Genomic DNA, 26,054 nt, shown 5'->3' with positions numbered 1-26,054 from the left:
CTCACTCAAGTTTTTCCACTTTTAAATTAATTCCATCCTCTTTCCGCATCAGATGGTGGATTTTCTAAATAGTTTGTATGAACATTCATACATATTTTCATGCACATGCTTTTTTGTACATATTTTTCAAACACTCATTTTTGCAAGCGCCATTAAATTTCCATTAAATACAGCGTTTTGTGTACCTTTTTTCAAAATATATGTATTTTTAACACCCTTTCAAATGTACATATTTTTTGTGTTCAGCTTTGGGAAGTGTGAATCTGGTAAGTTCTCACTGAAATATGAACCAAACAAATTTATTGCCCATGCCTACTAAGTAAGTATATAGTTGAACTTACTCTCTCTTTTAACCTTTTGCCAGTCAGGCAGGTTTTACAATGTTTCTGCCTGCTGATGCCTCCCTGAACAAAAAGCAACACAGTATTGCTGTCTGGAAGGGCAGTTTATGGGCCCCCAAAGCTGACAAAGTAAGAGAAAAGTCTGCAGAGATGTCTCTGATGAAAATTCTTTGTTGAGGTCTGTATGCTGCCTTTTCTGTTCTATGGGGAAATATATGCCAGTAATATTGGCATCACAGCAACACAGGAAAAATACAAGAAAAGCACAGTGTAACATTACATCAGGAAACCTTAATTACTGTATTTCGGGATAGAAGAAAGTATGTTACTTTCTCTTCTTGTGTAGAGATTAGTAGCCTGGGGGCAGACGAGGCCCACAAGAATTTTGATGTGCCTCTTCTGCCCCCTAGCGGCTAATCTCTACATTATAAGGAAAGAAAAGCATGATAAGGAAGGAAAGTGATGTGTCTCAGTTCATGAAACATAATGATTCTTTTCCACTGGGACAGTAAACGTTACTGATGAGGGCCAACCACTATTCACAGGGCATGTTGCAGGTTGGATTTCTTTTTAAGTGACTCTGTGGTTTTTTTGTTATCTGCTCCCATGGTCCTTTACTCTTTGAAACGCTACATGTGGCTGCATTTTTTTGAAATTAAGACCAGCACATCTGAAAGTGTAAACTGCACTGTGAAATACTCCCACTCATATGGCGAGGCATAAACATCTCTGAGGGATCTCAGGATACTGGCAAAATTTCAAATGTATCTGTTGTCTGGGGATTGAGAGTTTATCTCACTGCCCCAAATCGTGCCAGGGTGCAGCTGGCTGCCCTGTTACCATATTTGCTAGACTGAAACAGGATGAAAAATCAGGGAGATGAACTGGCTAGACAGATGAAATCATGCCTGATTCGACTGTGGCCAATGTGGCACTCGGCACACATACTTGCACATCCATCCTGAGAAAGACATGAGACCACGGCCAACTGATCTAGAGCTATTTAAAGTCGTTAGTCTGATATTAAGCTGTCCTTTGTGCCTGGGATTGTAGCATGGGAAAGCCATGTAGCCTGGTACACTTTACCACCAACTGATGGGGTAGGCAAACTGTGCCTTCCCCACCTCCATGTTATGGTCTACAACTCCCATCATCCCTTAGTGTTTCTGGCTAGGCCTGATGGGAGTTGTAGTCCAAAACACCTGGAGGGTTGCAACTTGCCTGCCCTGGACCTACAGGCAAATGTGAACAGTCTCCTCACATTGCCTTTTTTTTGAGGGGAGACTCTGCACCATCTGCATAGCTACGCCTCCTCCTGTGCACAGTTACCCAGAAGACTTCGGTGAAGTACTCTGAGGATGAATCTAATGATTCAGAAGCCCATAGCGTTGGTCTTTGAAGCAGAGTTTGTAAACGCCAGCTAAACATCAGTAAAGAGTCAATAAAAGTAAAAGCCCACAAACCAGCAGGGAGAAAGGAATCTGGGCCATTTTAAATGCAAGAGTGGAAAGGACACCAAAAAACCAAAAGAGATAGTCTTCTATTAAAAAACATTCTTTATACAAAATAACACATCAGCTGTTAAAAAACACACGAAGCAAATAAAGTGCTCCCACTTGCCATTCCCACATCTAAAGTCATAGGTATGTGATTAGGGTATGCAGAAACCCTTCCAGGGTTTCTACAGTCACGTCCTTGTGACAAACAAGACAGTTAGGCCAAGAATCCAGGAGTGAGACATCATACCCTGAGCTGGGAAAGACAGCAAGCACGCACCAGCTTAGCCATTCAACTCAGTTTTCTCTTAGGCACTCAAAAGAGGCTTAAGCAGTTTCTGGCTGATCTTGGAGAATCCCCCTGGAACATGGTTTAAGAAGGACTAGATGGAAAGCCAAGCCTTGCCAGATCTGTTGTGAACATTCCTGCAGTTCAAGTCGCAAAAATGACAGAAACTGGTAGTCCTCCAGAGCAAATGCTGCTTCACAGAAGCTAACACAGGACCTGATGTTCACATTTTTGGCGGGATGTACACAGATGACAAATTGGGGTGGGTGTGTTTGACAACACATCAGGTGAAGGAGGCCATTTAAATTATTTCTGTGGCCTGCTTGGTCCAACAAGATACTTTTAGCAAACAGATGCCAGGGCAAGAATGCTGTGTGTAATAATGCATCTCCAAGAAGATCGTCCAGCAGCTGGGAGCCCCAGTCCTTGTCCCCGAGACATCTAGTTTACATTCAGAAGTCATCTGATGTAAAGAGAGCAACTTTGTTCCTCAGTTCTCGTTCCTAGCAGGCTTTATGAATATCAACACATGGGTTTGCTCATCCCTGACTGGCTCTTCTGTGGATGGTTTCTAGGGACAAAAGAGAAATAAACGTCTCTTGAAACAATGTAATGCATCATATGATTGCTCTTTCTTAGGAAGGAAAGGAAAAGCACCAAATGGAAGGAATGAGAAGGGAGAAGACTTCAAAGGGGCATGGAAGATCATTATTGCCCAGCACATTTCAAGTACTATTAACCCTTACGGACAACTTTGATTAAGTTCTTTCAAAGATAAACCAAAACGGTCTTCCTCACCGTCTCAAAACAATGGGTTATTTTGAGACTGTGTTTCTTTAAGCTACTCATTAGGTTGACTTTTGTGAGATCAGGTGGAAGCTCAGCTGGCTGGTACTCACTTGAAGATCTTCACTTTGCTCTTCAAACGCTCGTCTCAGAAACTTTCCAGGATCAGGAATTGTTGGAAGAATCAGCAGCTTAATCCTTCAGAATGCAAAAAAGAAAGAAATAATTAAGGAGTTCTAGATAGCAGACATTGTTTAACTGACTAAATAGTATTTCAAGGCTGTACTTGAAGATTATTTACATAGAACCGCAGCACACCAGGATTATCACATCCCTCATTTCACACTCCACAACATGCTCCATATAGCATGTAAAATTACAGTGAAAGCAAAGCACAGTTTGATCCTGCTTTCCTCAAACATTTGAGCTCTTGCTACATCTCAATCCAGAAGCTTAACCTAATTTGGATTTCTTCTCGGAACAGAGCTTCTAGAAGCAAGAACAGGTAAGGATAACTCCCCCTCTCAAGCTTGCAAACTAGAATGAATGAATATTGTAGGTATGAATATGTAGACAGCTAGCTAGATAGCTAGTCATGTATAATAATTCTCAAGCTCTCCACCTTAACCACAAATGCCTATCAGCTCTACAGTTTATAGGAAGATTAAACAGAAGGGGAACTACTCTTGAAAAATATACATATGGTATACAAAAGGCAGAAGATCAGTCTCTTACCTCTTCAGGTAAACTAGCACAATGATAGTCAGGACTGTCACACATAAAGGAATGAGAATTAATAAAAGAATGTTAAATGCGTTGTCTGTCTCATCTGAAAAAGCAACGAACAACAGGTAGTCAGGGACCCAACTCCAGTTTAGGAATCAAAAAACCATAATGATGACAGAATAGCCCAGAGCTGCTTTCCCCCATCATGTCTTTAAGTCGCATATTGGAAACTGAGGGAAGATGGCTGAAGTTCTCAGCTTTTCTTGGTGCAAAATGTGGACTATTGAGGCACAGAGTTCAGATTTCTGGCACAGATAATGTGCATCCCTGCTAAGAGACCATCCAAGTTAGGCTCCTCACACAGGCTCCCCCAAAGGCTATATATTTCTTAAACTCTCCTTGTTTTGCTAGAATGGTGGAAATCTGTTACTACTTCTATTTAATGCTCTTCTATTATCAATTGTTAACCCAATATGTGTAAGTTACAGCCTCGTTCCACCCCAAAATAATGAATTTAACCAATACATTCATAGGGTGCTTGGACCTACATGACAGAGCTGAGCCAATTCTGCAAGCAGATTCTATTCCTCCATACAATTTGCCCAATTGTAAGTATTTGCCAGGGTGGTTTCCAAACACACACACACACACAGCCCGCTGCTGCCTTTTTCCAATGTTTTGAAAGCCCTCTTAAATGTTGATGTTTTTATGGAGTTCATGTGTAATTTCTTCAAATATCTCCCAAATTTTACTAAACTTTAATTCCAGAATTAATTCCAGATCATGGCTTTTGTTTCTCTTATACCTTTCCTAAGATCTTGATCTGAAGGTTTTAAATACAAAACCTTTCTTTTTTCATCCAGACTTTCTTGACTTTCTTGTTTTCAGAAACGTTTTTAAGTCGTTCCCCCCGCCCCAAGTTTCTGGCCCCTTTCTTCTAAACTTTTATACAGATTTGTCACTAATTTGTCCTCCAAAAAAATATTGATTATTTATGTCTCAAACCTTTTAGCTTTTTCTTCCTGTGCCTGAAACTTCTCAAAAAGTTTCTGTTCTCTAGAAAAAGGCTCTTGATAGAGTATAAGTGGTACCATATTATTAATTCCTTCATCCTCTTCCAAAGATCCTTGGCCCTTAATTTTTTGGTACTATTTTTCCTTTATAAGTCATGACCCTGCCTAGCAGTCAGGTCAAAGAGGAGGAGAAACCAGCTGGCTCAGGGAGACCACAAGCACAAGCTGCAGAGGTGCTGAATCAGGCTTCGACACCAAGCCTGTCAGCCACAAACCCTAGCCAGAGACCCCCAAAGTGGGCCACAACCCACCCACCCCCGAGCCAGGTTTGCTCGGGGAACCAGCCCCCTTTACACTAGGGACTTCATGCTCCCTAGTGCCTGCTTGCCAGCACAGGCAACGCACAAGGCAGGAACTAACACATTGGGGATCAAATGAAGGCTCCATGCCACAGAACTAACCCTTTTAGGCTCTCCATTCATCCGGAGGGGAGCAGAGCCTGGGAGAGGTATTCTGGCCCAAGAGCGATGAAAGGCCTCTGCTGAGTTCCTAACCATTGGAGCAACCTGTCTGCTCAGAGCTATCCAAGGTCCTGCAACTCCACCCTGAATAAGCCACCCTCAGGTGTCTGTGGTGTCGTGTGGACTCCCACTCATGCTCAGCACAGGACAAAACGCTGTAATTTTAACCTAATGATCTTGTACCTCCATAAAATATTCTACAAGGAACCACATAAACCAAGAGCACATAGCAAAGCCAGTATAAATTAGGTACCTAGTAAATCTGACCTAGCCCATCATAATTATTCAAGTAAATATATCATACAAATAGTCCTTCAAAATAGAATTTAATTATTTTCTATAATTAGATAAGACAAATCATCAATATAAAACAGAATGATTCCAAGGAGTTAATTCAAAGAATAAATGCAATCAGCTCAAATCAACTATTTCAATATAAGATCAATTCAGGCAATTAATTCAGTATGTGGCTCAGCAGGATCAAATCAGGCAAACGGCTCATTCATTACAAAGATGCTTCTCACCCCAAACCACCTTGTTGCTCCAATCACTCCAAAGGCCCCATGTCTTCGTACAGCGGCTGCTGACATCGCCTTGAATGGCTCTCACCCGGAAAGCGTGGTACGCATTATGCCTGAGACTAATGGTTACGCTGGTACGATCCTCGTAACGCTTAAAAGAGAAAACAAACAGACCATTTTCATAATCTACCAACATTCTATAGGTTTAAAACATATTAACTAGAGCATTTAAAATATTGGTTTTATTGAAAAGGATTTTTCATATGAAATGTTTAAACATATCTTAAGGAGCACCTCCAGCAGCACCAGACAGGCCGCTTAACAAGATCAGCCTCGGATGGCCTTCTCTCTGTCCCATCAGCCAGGACAGCTAGACTGGTGGGGACGAGGGAGAGGGCCTTTTCTGTGGTGGCCCCCACTCTGTGGAACTCCCTCCCTAGGGAACTCCGCCATGCCCCCTCTTTAATGAGCTTCCGTCGTGCATTAAAAACGTGGTTGTTCAGGCAGGCATTTGGGGTGGGTTAGGGTATTTTAGAAAATGTTTTTACTGTAGAATTTTATTGTTTTAAACTGTTTTATTGTATGTTGTACATCGCCCAGAGTGGCTGGGTGACCAGCCAGATGGGCAATTAATAAATTTAATAATAATAATAATAATAAACAGGAGAAGAGAAAAATACACAGTATAACAAGGAAGAAAAAAACCTTTGCCTGCTTATGTTACAGCAAATCCACACTCTGGCTCTCTTGTGAGAGACAGGATTCCTGCCCAGTAAACGGAACACACTTGCATATGAGCAGGCAAACTGCTTGAAAATGAGGCCTTCAGTTCTTGAAAATGGAACATTGGACTTGAATGTTCCTTCTTCTCTGAGATGGGAGGACATCCTACAAAGGATTAATCCAAACATCAGTCTCTGGAGACTGGGCTAAAATAAATTTCTTGTCTCCACCAGTGGGGAGAAACCCCTCCAAGTTTGAGGGGATCCATATTATCTATTAAAGCCACTGAAAAAAACAAGGCAAGTAACGGAGTAAAAAATACCCAAATGCACATGGGCTCAGGAAACAGCATGTAACACTGGAAAAGTTAGAAATGAGAACAAGGACAGAGGCAATCTTGAATGAATCTCAGACACATTCATACAAAAAGATTCAAAGTATCATCCCTGGCAGCCCTTTCATTGGGTGAAAGCAGGGTGCCTTCCCATCTCCATGTAGAAGGAACACTCCAAGTCAGTCCAATGGTCTGTTCTCTGTTAGAGTAAGAAGAACATTCTGCAGAAAGGTGTATAAAAGCAGTGTCTCCCTGCCCTGCATTCTGGATGGGAACCTGCCTCCAAACAAGATTACACAGCCTGTTGCAAAATCCACCTTCCAAAGGTGGTAGCTGATGCAAAAAGACTGATCTTGCACTGCCTGACACATTTTTCCCAGTCCGCTATCTAAGTCCACTGAAGTCGTATCCCCTCTTCCTGAATGAGTTGTTGTTGTCATCGCTCCAAATAAGGAGTCTTTGGATGCAAAGCCCTCATGCAATAGTAGCTCCAAGGAGATGAATCAACACCCTGGTCTTTCCTGAATGGATTTGCTGGCACTGGAGGGCATACCTCATCCCCTGAACCCAAGGCTGCATCTCTGCCACCTCGAATGTCTAGACCTCGGTTTCCTCAGAGGACCAAGAAAGACCTGAGGTCTTACGTTGAATCGCATTTGCCATTTAGATGTCCATTCCCCCAGTTTGGAGAGACCCTTTTGGAGCTCTTCACAATCTGTTTTTGTATTAACTACCCATAGAACCTTGAGATTACTTACAATGGAGTCAATACAAAAAGCAGTCCCTTTGGGCAAGGGGAATGACAGGCCAACCATCCCTTCTCACAAAGAGGTCCACGCAACCTGAAACTCCCATGCCCAGAAGCCAAGAGCTGCATGAAAAGACACCTACCCATTAACCAGCTAGATGTAGCACAATCAGACAACAGAGCTGTGGCACTTACTCCAGATCAGTGTTGACAGGTTGCTCCTCCCATCTGTTTGAATGATAACTATGGTCCTGAACCTACTGTACTTTGAATCAGCACCCTGGTCCTTGTCCGGAGTCCTGGCCTTGCCACAGTATCCAATTGACTCCACAGTCCTCGGCCCAGCAGGCTCCCTCTGGCGTGGGCCATCACTTCCTCTTAGTGGCAGAAGTCGCAATGGATCGGGATAGCTAGGCCCTTAGGAACTAAGTAAGCATTGCGTCTGGTAGGCTATACATAAACACCATCAAATCCACTTGCCAAGAGCAGACAAAGAAACCTTTTTTCCCCAGATGGATAGCTGAAAGGCCACAAAGAGCAAGCCTGATCTCCTCACTTGTGCTATCCTCCTGAGATAGATGCACAGTGCCCTATGCATATCCAGCATATGGCCCTGCTATTCTTTGGGATAAGTAGGCTTGGGATAAAACGGATGATGAGTATAGTTCCTGGGACTAGAAGTGTGAACCTTCCTCCTCCTGCACCAGTGATGGAAGGCTTTCTAAGCAACCTCAGATTTCCTACTTGTTGAAGGTTGTCTGGAGGCCAACAAGGTACCCACTACTTCCATATGATAGCCATGAGCTAGAAGCTCACGCCATTCAGTCCTCAGGCGGTCGGAGTCAGCCATCCCAGATCCAGATGGTACAGCAGACCCTGATTCAACTAAACTTGTTAAGGTGGAAGTCGCCAGGGGGGCAGTATGGAAATCAACTCTGAGAATCACGGCCTGCATGACTAATGTAGTATTACGCATATCACTTTTGATCACTGTAGGCAAGCTTTGCATAAGAACATAAGAAGAGCCCTGCTGGATCAGACCAAGGGTCCATCTAGTCCAGAATTCTGTTCACACAGTGGCCAACCAGCTGTCAACAGGAAACCCACAAGCAGGACATGAGCGCAACAGGACCTTCCCACCTATGTTCCCCAGCAAGCCTCTGGTACTGGAGAAAGCACATAGCCATCAAGACTAGTAGCTATTGATAGCCATTGATAGCCTTTTCCTCCAGGACTATGGCTAACCCCCGTTTAAAGCCATCCAAATTGGTGGCTATTACTACATCCTTTGGTAGCGAATTCCATAGTTTAACTATGTGCTGTGTGAAGAAGTATTTCCTTTTATCTGTCCTGAATCTCCACCAATCAGCTTCATAGGATGACCCTGGGTTCTAATACTTTGAGAGAGGGAGAAAAATGTCTCCCTATCCATATTCTCCACAGCATGGCATAATTTTGTACACCTCTATCATGTCTCCCCTTACCCTCATTTTTCCCAAGCTAAACAATCCCAGCTGTTGTAATCTTCTCTTATAGAGGAGTTGCTCCAGCTCCTTGATCATTTTAGTTGTCCTTTTCTGCACTTTTTCCAACTCTACAATACCTTCTTTTAGGTGTGGTGACCAGAACTGTACACAGTATTCCACGTGTGGTTACACCATAGATTTGTATAAGAGCAGTATGATATTGGCAGTTTTATTCTCAATTCCTTTTCTAATTGCCTTCTTTACAGTGGCCGCACACTGGGTTGACATTTTCATCGAGCTGTCCACAACAACCCCAAGATCTCTTTCTTGGTCACTGTCAGCTCAGCTCCCATCAGGTTATACTTGAAGTTGGGATTTTTTGCCCCAACGTGCATCACTTTACACTTGCTTACGTTGAACCGCATTTGCCATTTAGATGCCCATTCTCCCAGTTTGGAGAGACCCTTTTGGAGCTCGTCACAATTTGTTTTTGTATTAACTACCCATAGAACCTTGAGATTATTTGCAATGGAGTCAATACAAAAAGCAGTCCCTTTGGGCAAGGGGAATGACAGGCCATCCATCCCTTTTGTGCCTTCTGAATGGAACTTCAGAAGTTATATTGTGGTTTTAATGTTGTGGTTTTAATTTATTGTGGTTAATAAATTAATAAATTAATTTATTAATTTATTGTGGTTTTAATGTTATATTGTGGTTTTAATGTTCTATATATTTTAAATTGTTTTATTGTGTGTTGTTTGGTTTTAGTTTTTGTGAACCGCCCAGAGAGCTTCGGCTATTGGGCGGTATAGAAATGAAATAAATAAATAAATAAATAAAAACTTGATCAGGTATCTCAGGAGTTTGGCATTGGTTGGGTTCACACAACACATTAACCCACACTCAGTGGTTGAGCATGGGTTGCTGTTGAACTCTGGGTTGTTGATGTACCATGGTTTATCGTGTTGTCTGAACATAGTGTTTTTTCTACAGGATGGCTTGTGAACCATGCAGTGTGGCTTATTTTTCTCAACCACCCCACCTTGAGAACCCATGGTTTGTTGTTGGATTGTTCAGGGTGGTTAACAAGCCACCCTGCATGGTTAACAAGCCACCCTGCAGAAAACAGGCTGCATTCAGACAATACAATAACCCACAGTTCAACAACAACCCACACTCAACCACTGAGTGTGGGTTGGCATGCTTTGTGAACCCAGCCATTGTCTGTTTTTGCAAATAGGTTTATAAAGATGGTTTATAAGATCTGTCAAAAAATTCCTGGATCGAGACTCCATTTATTGTGGTTTCAATTTGTTTTGTAGGCTCTCCCCCACCCGAGGATTATTCTCCCCCACTGGTTAAAGCTGTTAAGGGTACTGGAGCTGGCAGAGGAGAGCCAAGATCTAAAAACAGCTCCAGAGTCTGTAAATTCCTAGGAGCCAAGGAAACATCTCTGAGCAGCGAGTGCCTGGACAACATTATCCCATTCCCAGAATTTTTACTCTGAAATCAAAGGCGAACAGGTATGTTGCTTGGGCAATTAAATCTATTTAAAGCCCTAATAAGGGCTAAGAGCAATTATTGGAAGACACACTGAAAAGAATAAAGGAATTTCAAGAAGGGAAACAGCCCTGGTCATCCTGATGGATGGCTTACCTGGGAATAGACGGGGGGCGTGTGACCATATTAGTTTTCCTGGAACTCGGAGTAGCTTTCAATACCATCGAGTGTGGTATCTTTCTAGATTGCCTGGCTGGGTCCGGTTTAGGCAGCATGATGTTATGGTGGCGCTGATCCTACATGGCCTGTTCCATCTTGTCCCCCCATGCTAATTAACATCTACATGAAGCCAGTGGGAGGAGTCATTTGGAGATCTGGGCTGCAAACTTAGCAATATGCAGATGACACACAGCTCCACCTTTGTTTTCCACCTACTAATCTAAAGCAGCTGTAGAAGTCCTGAATAGGTGTCTGGACAGAGTTTTGGGATGGATGAGGGTGAACCAGCTGAAGCTCAGAGTAAACAAGATACAAGTATTTGGGTAGAGAAATCTTCTGACCTGGATAGAGGTGTTGTACTGGTTTTGGATGCGGCTGCACTCCCCCTGAACAAACAAGTCCATAAGTTAGGGGTCCTTCTAGACTCATCGCTGACTGTAGAAGCACAGGTGGAGGCAATAGCCAGGATATGTTCACACCTGACATACCAGCTTTGGTTGGAATGTCAGCTGTGTCCCTATCTAAGGAAGCAGAATTAGAGTGTTATGCACGCCTTAGTTAAATCCAGATTTTATTACTGTACGGCGCTCTAAGGGGGGGATGCCTTTGAAGACAATTCGGAAATTTCAACTGGTAGAGAATGCAGCCAATTGCATCCTTGCTGGGGCTGAATGGGCAGAATATATTCCACCAATTCTGTACAAGCAGCACTGGTTGCCAGTGCATCTCCAGGCCCAATTCAAAGTGTTGGTGTTGACCTTTAAAGTACTAAATGGTATGGGTTCACGTTATTTGAAGGACAGCCTACACCCGTATGAACCTGCCCTTGCTTTATGACCACCTCCAGAGGCCTTACTTACTGACCTGCCGCTAAGATCAGTAAGGTTGAAGGGCAGTAACAGGGCCTTCTCAGCCATTGCCCCTACTGTGAGCAAATTCCTCCTGAGAGAAAAACATCTGCCTCCATTGGTGGATGCTTTTAAAGACACATTTGTTCTCTCTGTCTTTTAACTGAAACATTTAATGGTACTTGCTACTCTTAGATATTTGAAATTGTATTTTATTTAACTGGATTATTTTAACATTGTACTTCTATCATTTAATATTTACTGTTTTACACTGTAATATATTGTTTTATATATCAGGGAAGACAACTGCCTTGGAAGATGGATAAGAAATACGCTTAGGGCAGTGTCCTATGGACTGCACACTCATAAGAAAGACGTCTCCAATCTGGAGGCAGCTGAGTGGCCAATGCCCTGCCAGGCTGCTGCCACAAAGGCAAGAACGAAGGAGGTGATTTTTGCCTCTATGCCCTCTGTTGTTTTCCTTTTTCCTCTAGATGGGCCTCTGAGCCCATCTAGAGAAGGTGTGCTGGCGGGGGTGGGACTGGGGCTGGAGAGACCATAGGATTCTTTGAATCTGGGCCTCACCTCTCCCCTCAGCACACCCCCTTTCTGACCTCTCCGAGACCACTTTTGTGACCTTGGAAAGCTGCCATTGTGGTTCTTTCTGTATCAGCTTCAGGGGTGAGGAGAGGGACTGGATGCCAGAGGCCGCTTCTGAGGTCGTAGCAGTGTCTATGGCCTTGGAGGGGGGGCTATGAAGAATCCTATGGTCCCTGGGATGCTCTCCTGGGACCACAGGATTACTCTCCTAATAAATAAAGGAAACTGTGTTTATGAAAACAGAAGTTCTGTTGTAAGTTAAGAGAACAACGTACCGTTTTATATGATTTGGTGTTATTCATTTCTACTTCATAGCATATGCTCTTCAATCTGCTAGGAGTCCATGTTAGAGATATTCCATCACTGCTCTTTGTGATGTTTTTAATTGATGGAGGATCAAGTTTTAGTGGTAAACCTAAAGGAAAATAAATAAATAAATCCCCCACAATTCTAACAAATCCAACATTAACATGATGGTGACATATCTGTATGACCAGATCCAGCCAGGCAGCAAGGGGACAGACGCCCCCTACCCCAGCAGGACGGCCCCTTCGAGGGTCATCCTGCTGACTATACCCTGTCAGCCAGAGGAGGGAAGGCTTGCTGCTCTCAACAGATTGATGGGCAAAGCAAGACAGAATTACTTGACTCACTGACTCCTCTCAGCCCCCTGGACCATCCTCTCCTGTGCTGACATACTTGCTGCCCCGTCCATGTCATGCCTCTGCTGGAGGACTCCTCCTTCTCCGAGGAGCTAGAGCTCCCAGAGACAGATGATGCTGCATCCAATGCAGGACTGTCCAGCTGCTATCCAGCAGCCTTCTCTTGCAGCACTCGCACGTGCCGTGGAGATTCAGCAAAGCCTTCCATGCCCATTCAAGATGCTTGCTGTACCTTCCAGCAAGGGCACTGGTGGGAAATCTTGCCCTCGTTTCAGCTCCCATTCAGGAATGCAAGGCCTTCTAGCACAGGTGCCTACCTCTCACCCACTCTCATCCAAGCCTTGCCCACTGCGCCTTGCCCTAAGCCCTTCTCTCCTTCCTGGTAAGTGTCCCAGCAGCTCTCTCAAGTTAGGAGGAAAGGGGACATGCCTTTTTGAGATGCTTCCCTTGCTCCTGGTTTATTTCTTTTGAAAACCTGTCTGCTTGAGCACTATTCCATTACACTGATAGATCACCTTTCTTCCATGGAACTCAAGGAGGTTCCCCATGGTTCCCAGGCGGGGTAACTGAGCAGTCTCCCATCCAGAACTAAGCCTATTTAGCTTCCACAAGGTTGCTGCATCATGGTGCCTTTGGAGTCAAGGAGTAAGCTGGAGTCTGGAAGAACCCATCAATCACCACAGCCTTCCCCTGCCTGTACTTCTAATTGCTTGTTTGGGCCCAATCCAAGCTGCTGGCAATGGCCTAGAAACAGGTGACCCCAACGTATCAGACAGAGCCTCCACCACTCTGCTTCATCAGGCCCTTAAAGGTAAGGAACACCCTTCTCAGTTCACCAGCTCTGTGCTGCATTAGGCTTGCCAAGGTACACAGAGAGGCATTCTTGGTACCCCATCCTCTCCTCACCATCCCAATTATGGAATCCCTTTCCAGGGTGACACTGGCCACAGCATGAGCCTAAGCATCCTTCAGAAATGATGTATGGCTCTTTAGATGGCGAGGGAGAAAAGCAGGAGGGCTGCTTTAGATATTCTAACGGGTATTAGGTTTTCAACGACATTTCTGACTCCAAGGCTTTTGGCATGAAGCAGGCCATCAACCAACCAACAGAAGAACCTACCGTGTTGCAGGCCTTCCTTCACTATACACACAGGCTGAATGTCTCTGGAATTGCCTCGGATAGAAATACTGAGAGGTTCGCGTCCATAGAATGCCAAGCTGAAAGTGCATCGGAAAGAATCTCCTTCTCTGGTGTAATTTGTGCATGGCTGTTCTTTTTTCAGGCTGCTATACCTGGGTGGGAAAAGCAACATCAGGACTTTATAAAACCAGGGTGGTGTTGGGCAAACACACAATTGCCCACAGACCATGAAGAAACAAGGCCTTGTGGAGTGGGAAATAGCAAGGTGAACAGGCCTGAAGTGAGGGATGACAGTGTGGTTTTGTTCAGTTTCTGATAGGCCTGCACTGTAGCCGCAATCCAGAGAGCTACTTTAGGTTTGGGCTGGCCCCACTGAATCTCTAACTTTTTTCCCTCCTTTCAATTGCAGTCTTCCATGCATCACAACGTCCCCTTCTCCCAACAATGGCTGAGGGAGGGGAGGGCAGATGAGTTGCATTTTCTGGGTACAATCTTGGATGCCTCCTTAATCTGCATGAGAAGTTGACTTGGCTGCATGGACAAGAAACACACACTTGAACACAGACAGGCTTCATTTTGATAGAAACTCCCAGGTTCTTGGTAGAGGCTAACCATGTTGGCAAAAATTCACTTGCGGCTATGATCAGGGCCAGCACCAATCTTGAAAAGGCCCAGAGCAGAGTGTTGCCAATGCCCACGCCCCATGCCACCTACTGGGCCCTGCCTAACCCCCCCCCCCCACGCCATCTCTCCTGGCAATGACAAAATTGGTCAATAGTTGATTCAAAGTTTAGGCAGAAATCAGTCATGAAACAGTTTGTTTGTGCAATCGGAGTAGCACTGCACTGAAGAATGGGGCTGGCTGTTCCGGTATCAGTTTACTGCTCTTCAGCCACCTATTTCCAACAATACATTACGTCTGTGTTAAAAATCCATGCCCCTTCCTCCAAAAAAGTAGGCTGTGAATTTCAGTAACACAGGGACACTCCGTGGTTTTCTTCCTTACACAGATCAGAAGCCTTGTGACAGGAGGCTATTTTGGAAGTGATGTTGGCAAAAGGATACTAAAACAAGTCATCCTGCCCAGTAACGCTCCTGAATGAACCTGCTGCCACATATCTATTCCCAGATAATTTTGGAGAGACAGAAAAACATATTTTCAAGTACAAACCAGTAGGACAGGTTGTAGAGGGTGTCATGATCTGCGTTCTCTCCACGCTGCCACGAACACACCACATACTGTTCATTATGCCAAATGCAGTTGACATTAATGGCGCCTGTACCTGCAATACCTGGAAAGGAAAAGCAAAAGCATCGTTCCTCTTTGTTTTCTGAGACTTTGTCGGCTCTCTCTGTCTGCAGAGCAAAACTGCTGAAAGGCCAGAAATTGCTCTTTGAGAATGGCCAGAATGAAGGGCTTGGGCTAGCAACATTCTGCCATTCCAAACTCAGCTACACAAATCAAACTCATCTGCACACATTTATTTTATATAATTCATTCTAAAGTGATTGAAGATGGGAGGCTGAAGTTGGAAGTAGGGCAGGAAGTTGGCAGGTACGAAAAACAGGAGTTCCCAAACCCTCCCCGGACCCTTCCGAGAGAATTCACCATGCAAGCTCCATAAAGCTGAAAGTGTTTTCGCCAATTCTCAGATATGAAAGTTGCTGGGATATTGCTATAGCTCTTCTAATGTTTTTGTTCTTAATAATCCGTCCCTCTAATAGTGAATTCCAGTGTTGAGTGGTGACAGAAATGGAGCCAAAATGAGCCACTCAGAAACAAGAGTGAGGCAGCAGCATGTTAGGGGGAACCCCAAAGTTTGCAAAAGTATAAAACCATCTTTTAAAAATTACTAAGAAAGCAAACTTCACAAAAATAGCCTAATGAGGACTGAGCAGGCTCAACAGCCATGACCGTTGGTTGAAAAAGAAAAACAGAAAACTGGGAGGGAACTGGAATTTCTGGCTTGAATTCCCTATGGCATAACAGTATCCTGGAGGAGAGCATGCAGGAGCCCTGTGCAGGAGCATTCTTACTAGAATGTGAGCATACATGGCAACATCTTGTTGCAGGTCCCATTTGTGTGATTTTATTATTGTTCTACAGTTTTGTTACACATTGCTTTGTATGCCATTTTTCTGTGGCAGAGAAAATACATAGGAGGCTGCCTTATATAGCATCAGACAATTGGCCCATCTAGGCCACCATTGTCCACTAATTGTGGACAAAGTGCAGAAAAGGGCAACTAAAATGATTAGAGGGCTGAGGCATCTCCCCTACGAGAGAAGGTTACAACAGCTGGGATTGTTTAGCTTGGGAAAAATGAGGGTAAGGGGAGACATGAGAGAGGTCTACAAAATTATGCATGGTGTGGAGAAAGTGGATAGGGAGACATTTTTCACCCTCTCTCAAAATACTAGAACCTAATGGGGTCAATCTCCGGCCGCTCTGGTCATGGGGCACGTCTGTTAAGGCATCAGCCTTCGCGTCCTGTTTTCTGGCTTGCTGGAGCTTGAACCAACATGAGATAGCCTTAACTCTGGTCTTAAACTGGCAAGGTATTTTTTATCACTGAATATCCCTTGTTTTTAAAAACGAAATTAATTACTACAGTGTTCTGAAGAAAAAAACAGAAGCTAAAAAGCAAAACACAAAAAAGACATTAAATGAGTACATGTGTTCAAAAGAATAGTTACGTCCCTGTATGTACATAAACAAACTCCCTCCCACCCAAGTCCTGTTGCAGATCTGCAGATTTTTTTAAAAAAACTCTTTGCATGGCTTTTTAGCTTTTTAATTGTTTGTAATCCACCCAGAGATCATTGGTTATTGGATGGCTTAAAAATTAAATAAACCCAATATAAGGAATACATACAGTATTTGAAGCCTTACCCTTTGGTCGAAGAGGGATATTAATCTGCTTTTCCTCACCCTGCTCATTTTCTGAACATGAAGTTCTTACTCCAAAAACAACATTTTTACCCAGAGGTACTTGCAGTGTCCGGAAAGGACTGGAACGCCATCTCTAAGTTTGGAAGGGGGAAAATCATTCCATATATTGGATGAAAAAGTATGCATCTCAAGCAAGCCAAAGTTCAAACCCAACTCCAGAAGACGGTCTCTAATGGCAAAACGAAACTATATAGTAGTGCTAGTCATTATATCCTTGCAAGCCTTTGGCTACAATCCTATACACCAGGGGTGGACAAAATGCAGGCCCCAAGGTCTTTCCTGCGGCCCCCCAAGCATGCCTCTGGGGTGAAACGCCCCCCCCCCATGATACAAGAAGCAGCTGCCGACACAGCCAAAGCTGCCTTTCCACATGCGCTTGCCTTCTCACCACGAAAATGAAGCAGCCAGTGTTCTCACCTCTCTCCTCTCACACGGCTCTCTAGAGCAAGAGGACACCTCCTGCACCATAGAGCTTCCTGTATCCGGATCAACAGTGCTCAGATGGAGGCAAGGCTGAAGCCCCCTTCCCACCACAGCAATCTCAGGCAGCATCGCTGAGGTGGGGAGGAGGCTTTAACCTTCCCGCCATCCTACAATACTGCTCAATATTGCTGGCATGGAAGAAAAATTAAAGGCTTCCTCCACCCACCCCAGCGATGCTGCTGCAGATCCGCAACAGGACTTGGGCGGGAGGGAGGGTGTGTATGCATGTGTGTGCATATGCATGCATGTACGCACATGTGTGTGCAGTCTCTAGCCACTACCCAAACCCACATACAGCTCTCGGCACCATGAAAGCTGCCCACCCCTGCTATACACACCTACCTGGGAGTAAGCCCTGTTGAACTCAGTCAGGCTTCCTTCTAAGTAGTCATACATAGGATTGCACTGTAAATATCTCTTCACTTAAACCAATTACTTCTGTTCTCATTTTTTCCGTTTGTTTAATTTTTCTTTCTTTGCACTTCAATCATATTACACCTGTATACGTTCCCCTTCGCTGGCTTCATCTATTATTCTGCACTGAAATTAAACTGCTAATTTTAACTTTTAAGTTTCTTCATTATCTTGCCCCTTCTTAACTATGTCTGTTGCCTTCCTTTTATCCTCCTGGTCACTCTCTTCATTCATGGAACACTAATCTTCTTATTAAACCTTCACCCCTTTGTGCTACCTCTCGTTTCTGTGTCTTCTTCCACACAGCCCCTCACGTGTGGATCGCTGTCCTTCTAAATATCTAGCTGGCCTCCTCTTTCTTTCACCTTAAGACGTTATTAAACATTCATGTTTTCTCTCCTGTATAACGTTTGCAAAACTATACAGGGGCCTCTTCGTGGCTGTGGCGCCTGATAGGACAAGCTGTACCCTGCTGGAGTTACACATGGGAGACTGCTGGGAACAAAGGCTCATAACCCACGCTGCAGATGAGGGACACGCACAGGGGGATCATTATCAGCCAGGCCCTGTCCCAGCATCCCTGCCTTCAAAAGAGAAGTGTGTGGCTTCTCCGTAGCAGTGCCTGACCTCTGGCTGATATATTAGCTTGGCATCTATGCATTTCTTGTTGAGGTGCCAGTTTAATATAGTTTTGCAGTGCAATTCAATACATGTCTACTCAGAAGTAAATTCCATTGTGTTCAATGGGACTTACACATAGGTAAGCCTGTATAGGATTGCAGTCTTGTGCTTGCAAGTCTTTGTTTAGATTATTTGTAATTGTTTGACTGTCTAATTTTACCAATTGGATTGTGATTATTTTTTAAATATTACATTTTGTTTTGTAAATTATGAGCACAAACCATTCTTGATGTCTGCAATGAGCAACGACTTGCATGTGCAAATGACCCATCACAGAGCTAACACCACAGGCAGAATGGTCCTATTACCAGCAAAGCAGCACTTTGCAGTGAAATCAGTTAACACATTCAGGTGCCAGTCGCAGGTGCCAGAGGAAGAAAAAGGGAGAGCTGAGGTCTCACAGGAGCACAAAATAAACATTAGGGCTGCTGTCCTATAAACACTTATGAGGGATTAAGTCCCACCGAACGCAATGGGGCTTACTCCTGAGTAGACACGTTCAGGACTGCACTACTAACAGCACAACACCTTTGGTCAAAAAGCAAGGCATGGGGCATGATGTTTGCATCCATTCGATGTTGTGCAAGTACCCATGAGGAAGAATACAGTCAAATGCATTGGGCCTTGAAAGACTTATTTTCTGCACCTTCATCACTCCACCTCTCTCCATTCCACACCGCCCCCCCGCCCGCCCGCCACATTTTGCTTGTTGTTGTCTTCCTGTTTTCCAGGACATCAAGTGTTGAAATAAGACATCAAATGACCTTCCATGTGCGCACAGGTAAGCATGAGAACAGCACTCAATCTGTCCACCATGAGGTCAGTTTCACTACCCCTGATTAGAAGAGGCAGCGACCGCCGCTCTGCCCATAAGGAGTCTGGGCTGGATGTAGCCTGGAGAGGGTGACTGGCCCCCTTCTCCTCGGAGGGAGGTATTTGCTTATTTGTTTAGGAGACTTATATAGCCCCCCTCGGCGTAATGGAAACATCAGTGCAACCAGATCAGATTTTTAGATTCCACCAGCCTGATCTAAAATAACTGTACAAAGACAGGTTTCTTGCTCCTTACAGAAAATTAACCCAAACCCAAAAGAGTTGAAGAGATAAGAGAAAGTAGGTGATTAGGAATTGAGAAGCAGCGAAGTTCTAGTTTTCATCACAATTCCTGTACAGTTCCTGATGTAAGTCATCATTTTTGTTGCTTTACAATAATTGACAAGGAATCCAAAGAACCAGAAAACTTACTACTTTGCTTTTTCCACCAGTGCTCACCACACTCTTATACTCTAGGTTGCAGATGCCATTAAAGTCTTTAACAGGATTCCAGGTCACGTTCAATTGGCAGCGCTTTTCGTTGAAAGTGTGAGTGACATTAGTTACGGGAGGCAACAGGGCTCCTATGAAAAAGGAAGGACAACCATCTCTCTCTGTTGTTTTAAGAGTTGCTGCCAGTTAGGACGCATCCATGCAGCAACAGGAAAGGCAGTCTAACTACCCAATTTAGCTTCAAATGACCTTTTTTTTTTTTTAACCTAGTACAGCATCTAAAACTATCCCCAGCTTGGTTAATGTAAAGACTGCCCCGTTTCTCTCTGTGATCCACTGGTAAAAAGGGCCAGTGTACTTCACCTAGGATGGAAACGCATCTGAGTAACAGCGGGGTTTTATATTTTCAAAATAGGGGACCCAACAGTTTTCCCTTTCTGGTTCCCAGCAATCCTAGGGGCAGCTCCAGGTCTAACCCTGTAATCATCTAATGACCCGCAGAGCCTAATTTTAATCTCCGCAGATGCCCCTGACCCACTTCATCTTGGGACTCTGAACACAGAGACACTGTGACTTCACCATCAACTCTGTTTGTTCCTCCCCATTCTCCCTCCTACCCACCCCCAAACTGGCTTTTTGTAAAAACGTCCCTGATGAAGAGATCTGGAAATCTAAAAAGCTTGTATATTTTTTGTGATCTCCCTTTTTTGTGATCTCCCTTTCTCCCCCCTACCCACCCCCAAACTGGCTTTTTGTAAAAACGTCCCTGATGAAGAGATCTGGAAATCTAAAAAGCTTGTATATTTTTTGTGATCTTTTGGTTGTCCTAAAAAAGGTATTACCCTAATATGGATTTGGGAATTTTCCTTACAGTCAACACAGCCACCTTTGCTGTTTTTTTTTTAAAAAAATATTATTATCATTATCTCTGGATTGGGACCATGGTGTGTGTGGGGGAAGGGGGACCAACCCTTTGCAGGACCCCTACTTGAAATCCTCCCTCTCCAGGTCTGCTATTTCATTTTATTATTATTTTATTTCTTTATTTCATTTCTATACTGCCCAATAGTCCACTGATGTCAATGGACCTTTCTTCCCATTGCAAAGAGCATGTGCAATGGGAGGGCCTGTGGAGGGGGCACTGTCCCCCATGCCATGGTTCTGATCCAATGCACACACACCCAAGCCAGCTGTTTAACAAAAATCGGAGACACAATGGAAATTACATCAGAAAAGTTGTGTCTGGTCTGGCCCTCAGTTCTACATGGTTTCTAATACTGTCTGCAATGTGCAGTCCAATCACAACTACTCAGAAGGAAATCCCACTGTCTTCAACAGGGTTTACTTCCAAGTCAACATGCACAGGACTGCAACCTTAGCTTTCCTTCAAAGGAGCGCAGGAAGCTACACTGATACCAAAGCAACCACTGGTCCACTTTGCTCAGTATCGTCTACGCTGACCTGCAGTGGCTCTCCAGGGTTTCCAGACAGGGGCCTTCCCCAGCCTGGAGATGCCAGACGTTGAACCTATGACTTTCTTCGTGCAAAACATATGCGCTACCACTGAGCAACAGCCCTCCACTTCATGTTATAGTGATCAGGGGATAACGCTGTAACTGGCGCAAGGGAAACCTAAGGGGTCACAACTTCATGGTTCGCTCTCAAAAATTCCAAACGTAAAAGAAAAACCTTCTGTCTGAGGGCGGGGAGCAAAGATTACTTGTAACAGCAGCCAGGAGCTCTTGGGTACTGCAGTGCACCTGGGCCACCCTCTGGCACGAAGGAAAATGGGCCACAGGGTTGACACGTCCGCTGTACCACACAGACCAGGAACAAGACTGCGGAGGAAGAACCAGCGCGGATGCTGTCTCTGCCCTTGCACACACGCCAGCACGCGGATCACACCAGCAAGGGCATCAGTCTGCAGATGACTTCAGGCACATCATGGCATAGACTCCACCCGGCAAACACCCAGTCTTAAACTATCTCATAACTATGCGCTTCCATGGATGCAGCTTAGACTAAGTCTCCCAGGACAAAGAGAAAGGGATTCGTTCCAGAAGCCCCCGGGAGTTTAATCTCCTCCCACAGTCAGGAATGAAGAGGCAGGCGAGCGTGACTCAGAAGTAGCTTTGAAGGAGACAAATAACTCAGCTCAGGAAGTTGGGCAATGGGAGTAGTTAAAAGAAGTAGTTCTTCACTTGTGTGTTTTGTCTATCCCATTCACGTATGGAGTGGGAGGTGAGGGGGGAGGTCTAATTTTTACAACAGAAGGGTATGTGTGGATAAGCTCGACCACCTTGTATCAGCTTGCATTCTTGTTCCAGGCACTTTTTCTTCCCAGCCCAGCTCAATTTAAAACTAGGCTCAGAGAAAAGCTCCTGGGGGAATGGAGCTCAGGGAGGTAAAGTGGAGGAAAGGAAAAAGTTCAGCTCCCCATCTATCTTCACCTTTTCATTGCCTCTTGCTTCAGTTTGTAGACAAAGCAGTGGACACTGAATTCTTTAAAAAGCCTGATAAAAGCTCCTAAGACAGCTGTGTAAGGCAATCAGTGATGTATTTTGAATGTTTGTTTTAAATTTATCCTTAACTTTTTAACAATAAAAGCAGCTAATAATGAAATGACAGTAATCACAATGAAAGCTTTAATAAAATAAAAAGCATAAAACTAAATATTGCACCATTAAAGCATGTACAGAAAAACAAAAGTACCCCCCCACACACACACACACAAGCAGAAAGTTGGCCCTCTCAAAACAAATCACACCTTGAATAGGTGGCAGTATTACATTAAGAATGGGAGCAGGTGGGCTTTCCTGGGGAGGGCATGCCACAAAGCTGGTGCCATGACAGAAAAGCTCCCGCCTGGAATAAGGCCTCTGATGTTGATTAGAGTGCACAGGAGGGAGTACACATTAGAGGCCCACCCAAGTGGCTCTGATTCACCTTGGGATGCATGCACTGATCCAGCACTTCCAATGCCTGCATTTCAGATGTGGCTCAGTGGTCTATACAGCTCAGTGGTACTAGAGTTAGCTGCTCAGTTTCCTCAGTCAGCTCCCTGCTCCGTGTGTGTGTGTGTGTGTGTGTGTGTGTTCTGCCTGAAAAAAGGTATCTGCCTTTTCCTGCAACTGTTTAGAACCCATTTGTCTCATATGTACTGAGTCAACTAATTAAGTGGTAGGTGGCAGTACTGCAACTGAAACTCTCCCCAGCGGAAGCCAGGTACCAGGTAGCCGGCTCAGGTCGACTCAGCCATCCTTCCGAGGTCGGTAAAACTAGTACCCAGCTTGCTGGGGGAAAGGTAGTCACGACTGGGGAAGGCCATGGCAAACCACCCCACTACAGTCTGCCATGAAAATGCCAGCGAAAGCGGCGTCCCTCTAAGAGTCAGCAATGACTGAGTGCTTGCACAGGAGGAACCTTTCCTTTCATGCTGCCCAACTGGCAATGCCCTTGGGGTGGTATACAATCATAAAACCAAAAAACAGCAACATAAACAACAAAATAACCAGTAATCATCATAGTATCAAAATACAATATTAAACATTAAATATATTAAAAACATTGAGGAGCCAGCAGTAAAATTAATAAAGGAACAGACTGAACATCAAATGCCTGCTTAAAGAGGAAGTCTTAACCTGGTATCTCCAAGGTCTCAGGGAGAAAGGTCTTTCTACCAGCATTGTTGCACAACATCATTTTGGAGAAGTCAACAACTAAACATTGTGCATGCAAAGGATGTGCTCTCCCACTGAGCTGTGGGTTCTCCAATGTAACACCACACTGGACAGCTGGGAGTATCTGAAACCATTGTTTGAATACGGTCCAGGGTTGTGGCCCTGAGAATAGCTGTTTGCAAGAGGAAAACTGGGAAAGATGCAGTGGGAGAGAGCTGGCAGAGCAGAGGCTAATGGTAAAATGTCAGGAGGTGGCTTTAATGTTTAGGGTACTTCTAATGAACAAACATAGAGTGGCTTTAAACTGGTCTAACAGGAGTCCACAGAACCATGGAAAGTGTTTTTTGCAAGGATGCTAATTAATCTCTTGCTTTCGCACAGAACTGGAAATCCCATGGGATGAGAAGAGAGCCATGACACTATACAGTTTCATGCAATCATGGCTTTCACACTTTTCAGCTACCTCCTGGAATCAGTGGATCCTGCCAATCTCCTTCACCAATGTATTTTACGCTTTTTGAGTTGCCCCAAGCTCTGCAACAAGGCATGAAGAAATAACAGCTTTTACTTCCTGATTTACATAACTATCATTCACATTTACTTATTTTGAAAAATAATCTTAAACTGATGGCCCCATTCAAGACTGTTACCGCTGACTACACTGTCATAAGACAAAGCCACATTTTAGTCTGTGGTTAACAGAGGATTCATCCAATCGGCGCTCCCAGCTGGATCACTGGGCACTTCCCACACAAGGCTAAGCCTACCTCCACAGCCTTAGCGAAAAAAACAAGAAACTGAGATTGTCCATGCTGCTGAACTCTTCATCCAACACCACTCCGCACTGAAATGATGTGCACGTGGAGCTGCAGTATCACACAAGAACTCAGCAGGTTGCTCACAACCCCCGAGGGGCAGCTTCAGGATTTGAGGGGCTCTTGTACAAGTTATCCCCAGTGCCCCACCTCATCTAGCTCAGGGGGAGGGGATGTACAAGCAGAATTATCTCATCACACTGCCTCTGAGCTTCGCAAGTATGCCGTGCAAACTGGGAATGCTGGGTCAGCAGGTCTTGCCTGATCCCACCACCCGTGGGAGCTGGCCCTGCAAAGGCTCCAGATGGAAGGTCAAACCAAATGTGAAACTCAGTTTCTGCCCCACGATCTTTTACGACAATGAAAGAAGCACAAAACTTACTGCTCAACTCCTATTCAAGGCCAGTCTATACAAACCAGACGGGAACACTCCTTGATGTCAAATGTTCTATGGTGCAATTCAAAGACAAGATTGCAGAATCAAAAAGCTATTTATTACAAATAAAACAGCTCGCTGTCAAAGTTAAATAAAACAGCGTGCGGTCAAAGTTAATAGAAAGGCAATTGCATATACAAAGTGCATAGAAGCACAAACATCTGATCATGCACATAGCTGGATTTGCTCTCACCACACACATGCAATAGCTTAGTGTTTACTAACCAGAAATATGTCAGGAGGGTTACACTTTAGGGTCAACAAGCAGGGACAGCTCCAAATTTCTGTGGCAACACACTGGTGGCGGACTCACCTGACAGTTTGGGAGCCCCCAATCCTACACAAAATAACCCAGCTCAATGGGTTTTACATTTTAGTAAACATCTAAGTCTCCCCTCCCCACAATTAGTAATCACCAGTGGGGAGTAATATATACAGTACCCTGATCACAGATCTAAGATGTACAGTTACAACAACAACAAATATGGGGTGAGGGAATCTGAGTTCTCTTCAGGATGTAGGGGGGAACGGGGCCCTCGTTAAGGCACACTTGCTAGGGAGTAAGTAGCACCGAGCAGACAGGGAAATGCATCTAAGTAAACACGCTTATGGAACTTACTTCTTCGGAATAGGCTTAAATTATTCAGAACAAGTAAAAGTAAAGAGAGCGAGTGTGGGGTACTGGCTAGAGTGTGGGGCTGGGAGCTGGGAGACCCGGGTTCTAGTCCCCCTCGGCCATGGAAGCTCGCTGGGTGCCTTTGGGCCAGTCGCTGACTCTCAGCCCAGCCTCCCTCACAGGGATGTTGTTGCGGGGATAAAACGGAGAGCAGGAGAACTCTGTAAGTCACCTCGGGTTCCTTGGAGGAAAGAAGGTGGGATATAAACGCAATAAATAAATGGATGAATAACTCAGTCCGGAGGAGACATGCACTTTCTGGTGCATGTCCCAAAGCAGTCTGCCCCTTTGAACCCAACTGAGCCCAGAGGAGTCTCAGCCTGCACCAGCGAAGCACCAGCGAACCAAATCGAGTCTACTTCTGAGTACTGACGGACTAGCGAGCAAGCGCCACCCCGCAGGAGGCCTCCACACCGAGCAGCGTCTCCCCCGGTGAGCGCCGCGCGCCCCACGGGCCCCTCCCGAGCAAGGGGCGCGGAGGGCGGCGCCGCTGGCCGCGCCCCCGCCTCGGAGCCTCGGCGCCGCGCCGCGGGGAGCGGGCGCGTCGCCCCCCGCGCCGCCCGGCCCGGCCCTGCCCGGCCCCGCCCGGGGCGCCTCGCCCGCCCGCCGCCGCCGCCGCTCACCTGCCACGGCCGCCCCGGCGAGGGCGGCGACGAGCGGCGGCAGCAGCCGCGGCGGCGCCCCCATGCAGCCCGCGCGGCCTCGGCGTCGGCTGC

The 26,054-nt window shown here is 45.1% G+C and overlaps 1 protein-coding gene across 3 annotated transcripts; it reads right to left on the bottom strand.

Moving 5' to 3' along the window:
- Positions 1-1,879: 1,879 nt before the first annotated feature.
- Positions 1,880-26,054, bottom strand: LOC146338355 (interleukin-13 receptor subunit alpha-1-like). Of its 3 annotated transcripts, none has more exons than XR_014784795.1 (10): positions 25,962-26,054; positions 19,711-19,862; positions 16,828-16,960; positions 15,106-15,226; positions 13,914-14,086; positions 12,407-12,546; positions 5,707-5,844; positions 3,648-3,741; positions 3,026-3,110; positions 1,880-2,697 (listed from the first exon to the last, which is right to left on the bottom strand). XR_014784795.1 is itself a non-coding variant. In XM_084813572.1 (10 exons), the coding sequence occupies exons 1-10, from the start codon at positions 26,023-26,025 to the stop codon at positions 2,617-2,619; spliced, it is 1,191 nt and encodes a 396-aa protein (XP_084669698.1). In that variant the 5' UTR covers positions 26,026-26,054; the 3' UTR covers positions 1,880-2,616. The 3 variants fall into 3 exon arrangements, 2 of the variants coding, with proteins under 2 accessions (XP_084669698.1, XP_084669699.1); XM_084813572.1 differs by having other exon boundaries at positions 5,697-5,844; XM_084813573.1 differs by having other exon boundaries at positions 3,648-3,681; positions 5,697-5,844.

Source organism: Heloderma suspectum, chromosome 9, assembly GCF_057233095.1.
Source record: "Heloderma suspectum isolate Gila_16-S chromosome 9, 16-S_ref, whole genome shotgun sequence".
NCBI classification, from domain to species: Eukaryota; Metazoa; Chordata; class Lepidosauria; order Squamata; family Helodermatidae; genus Heloderma; species Heloderma suspectum.
Note: the sequence above shows the minus strand (reverse complement) of the source record. Positions and strands in the feature narration are given on the sequence as shown.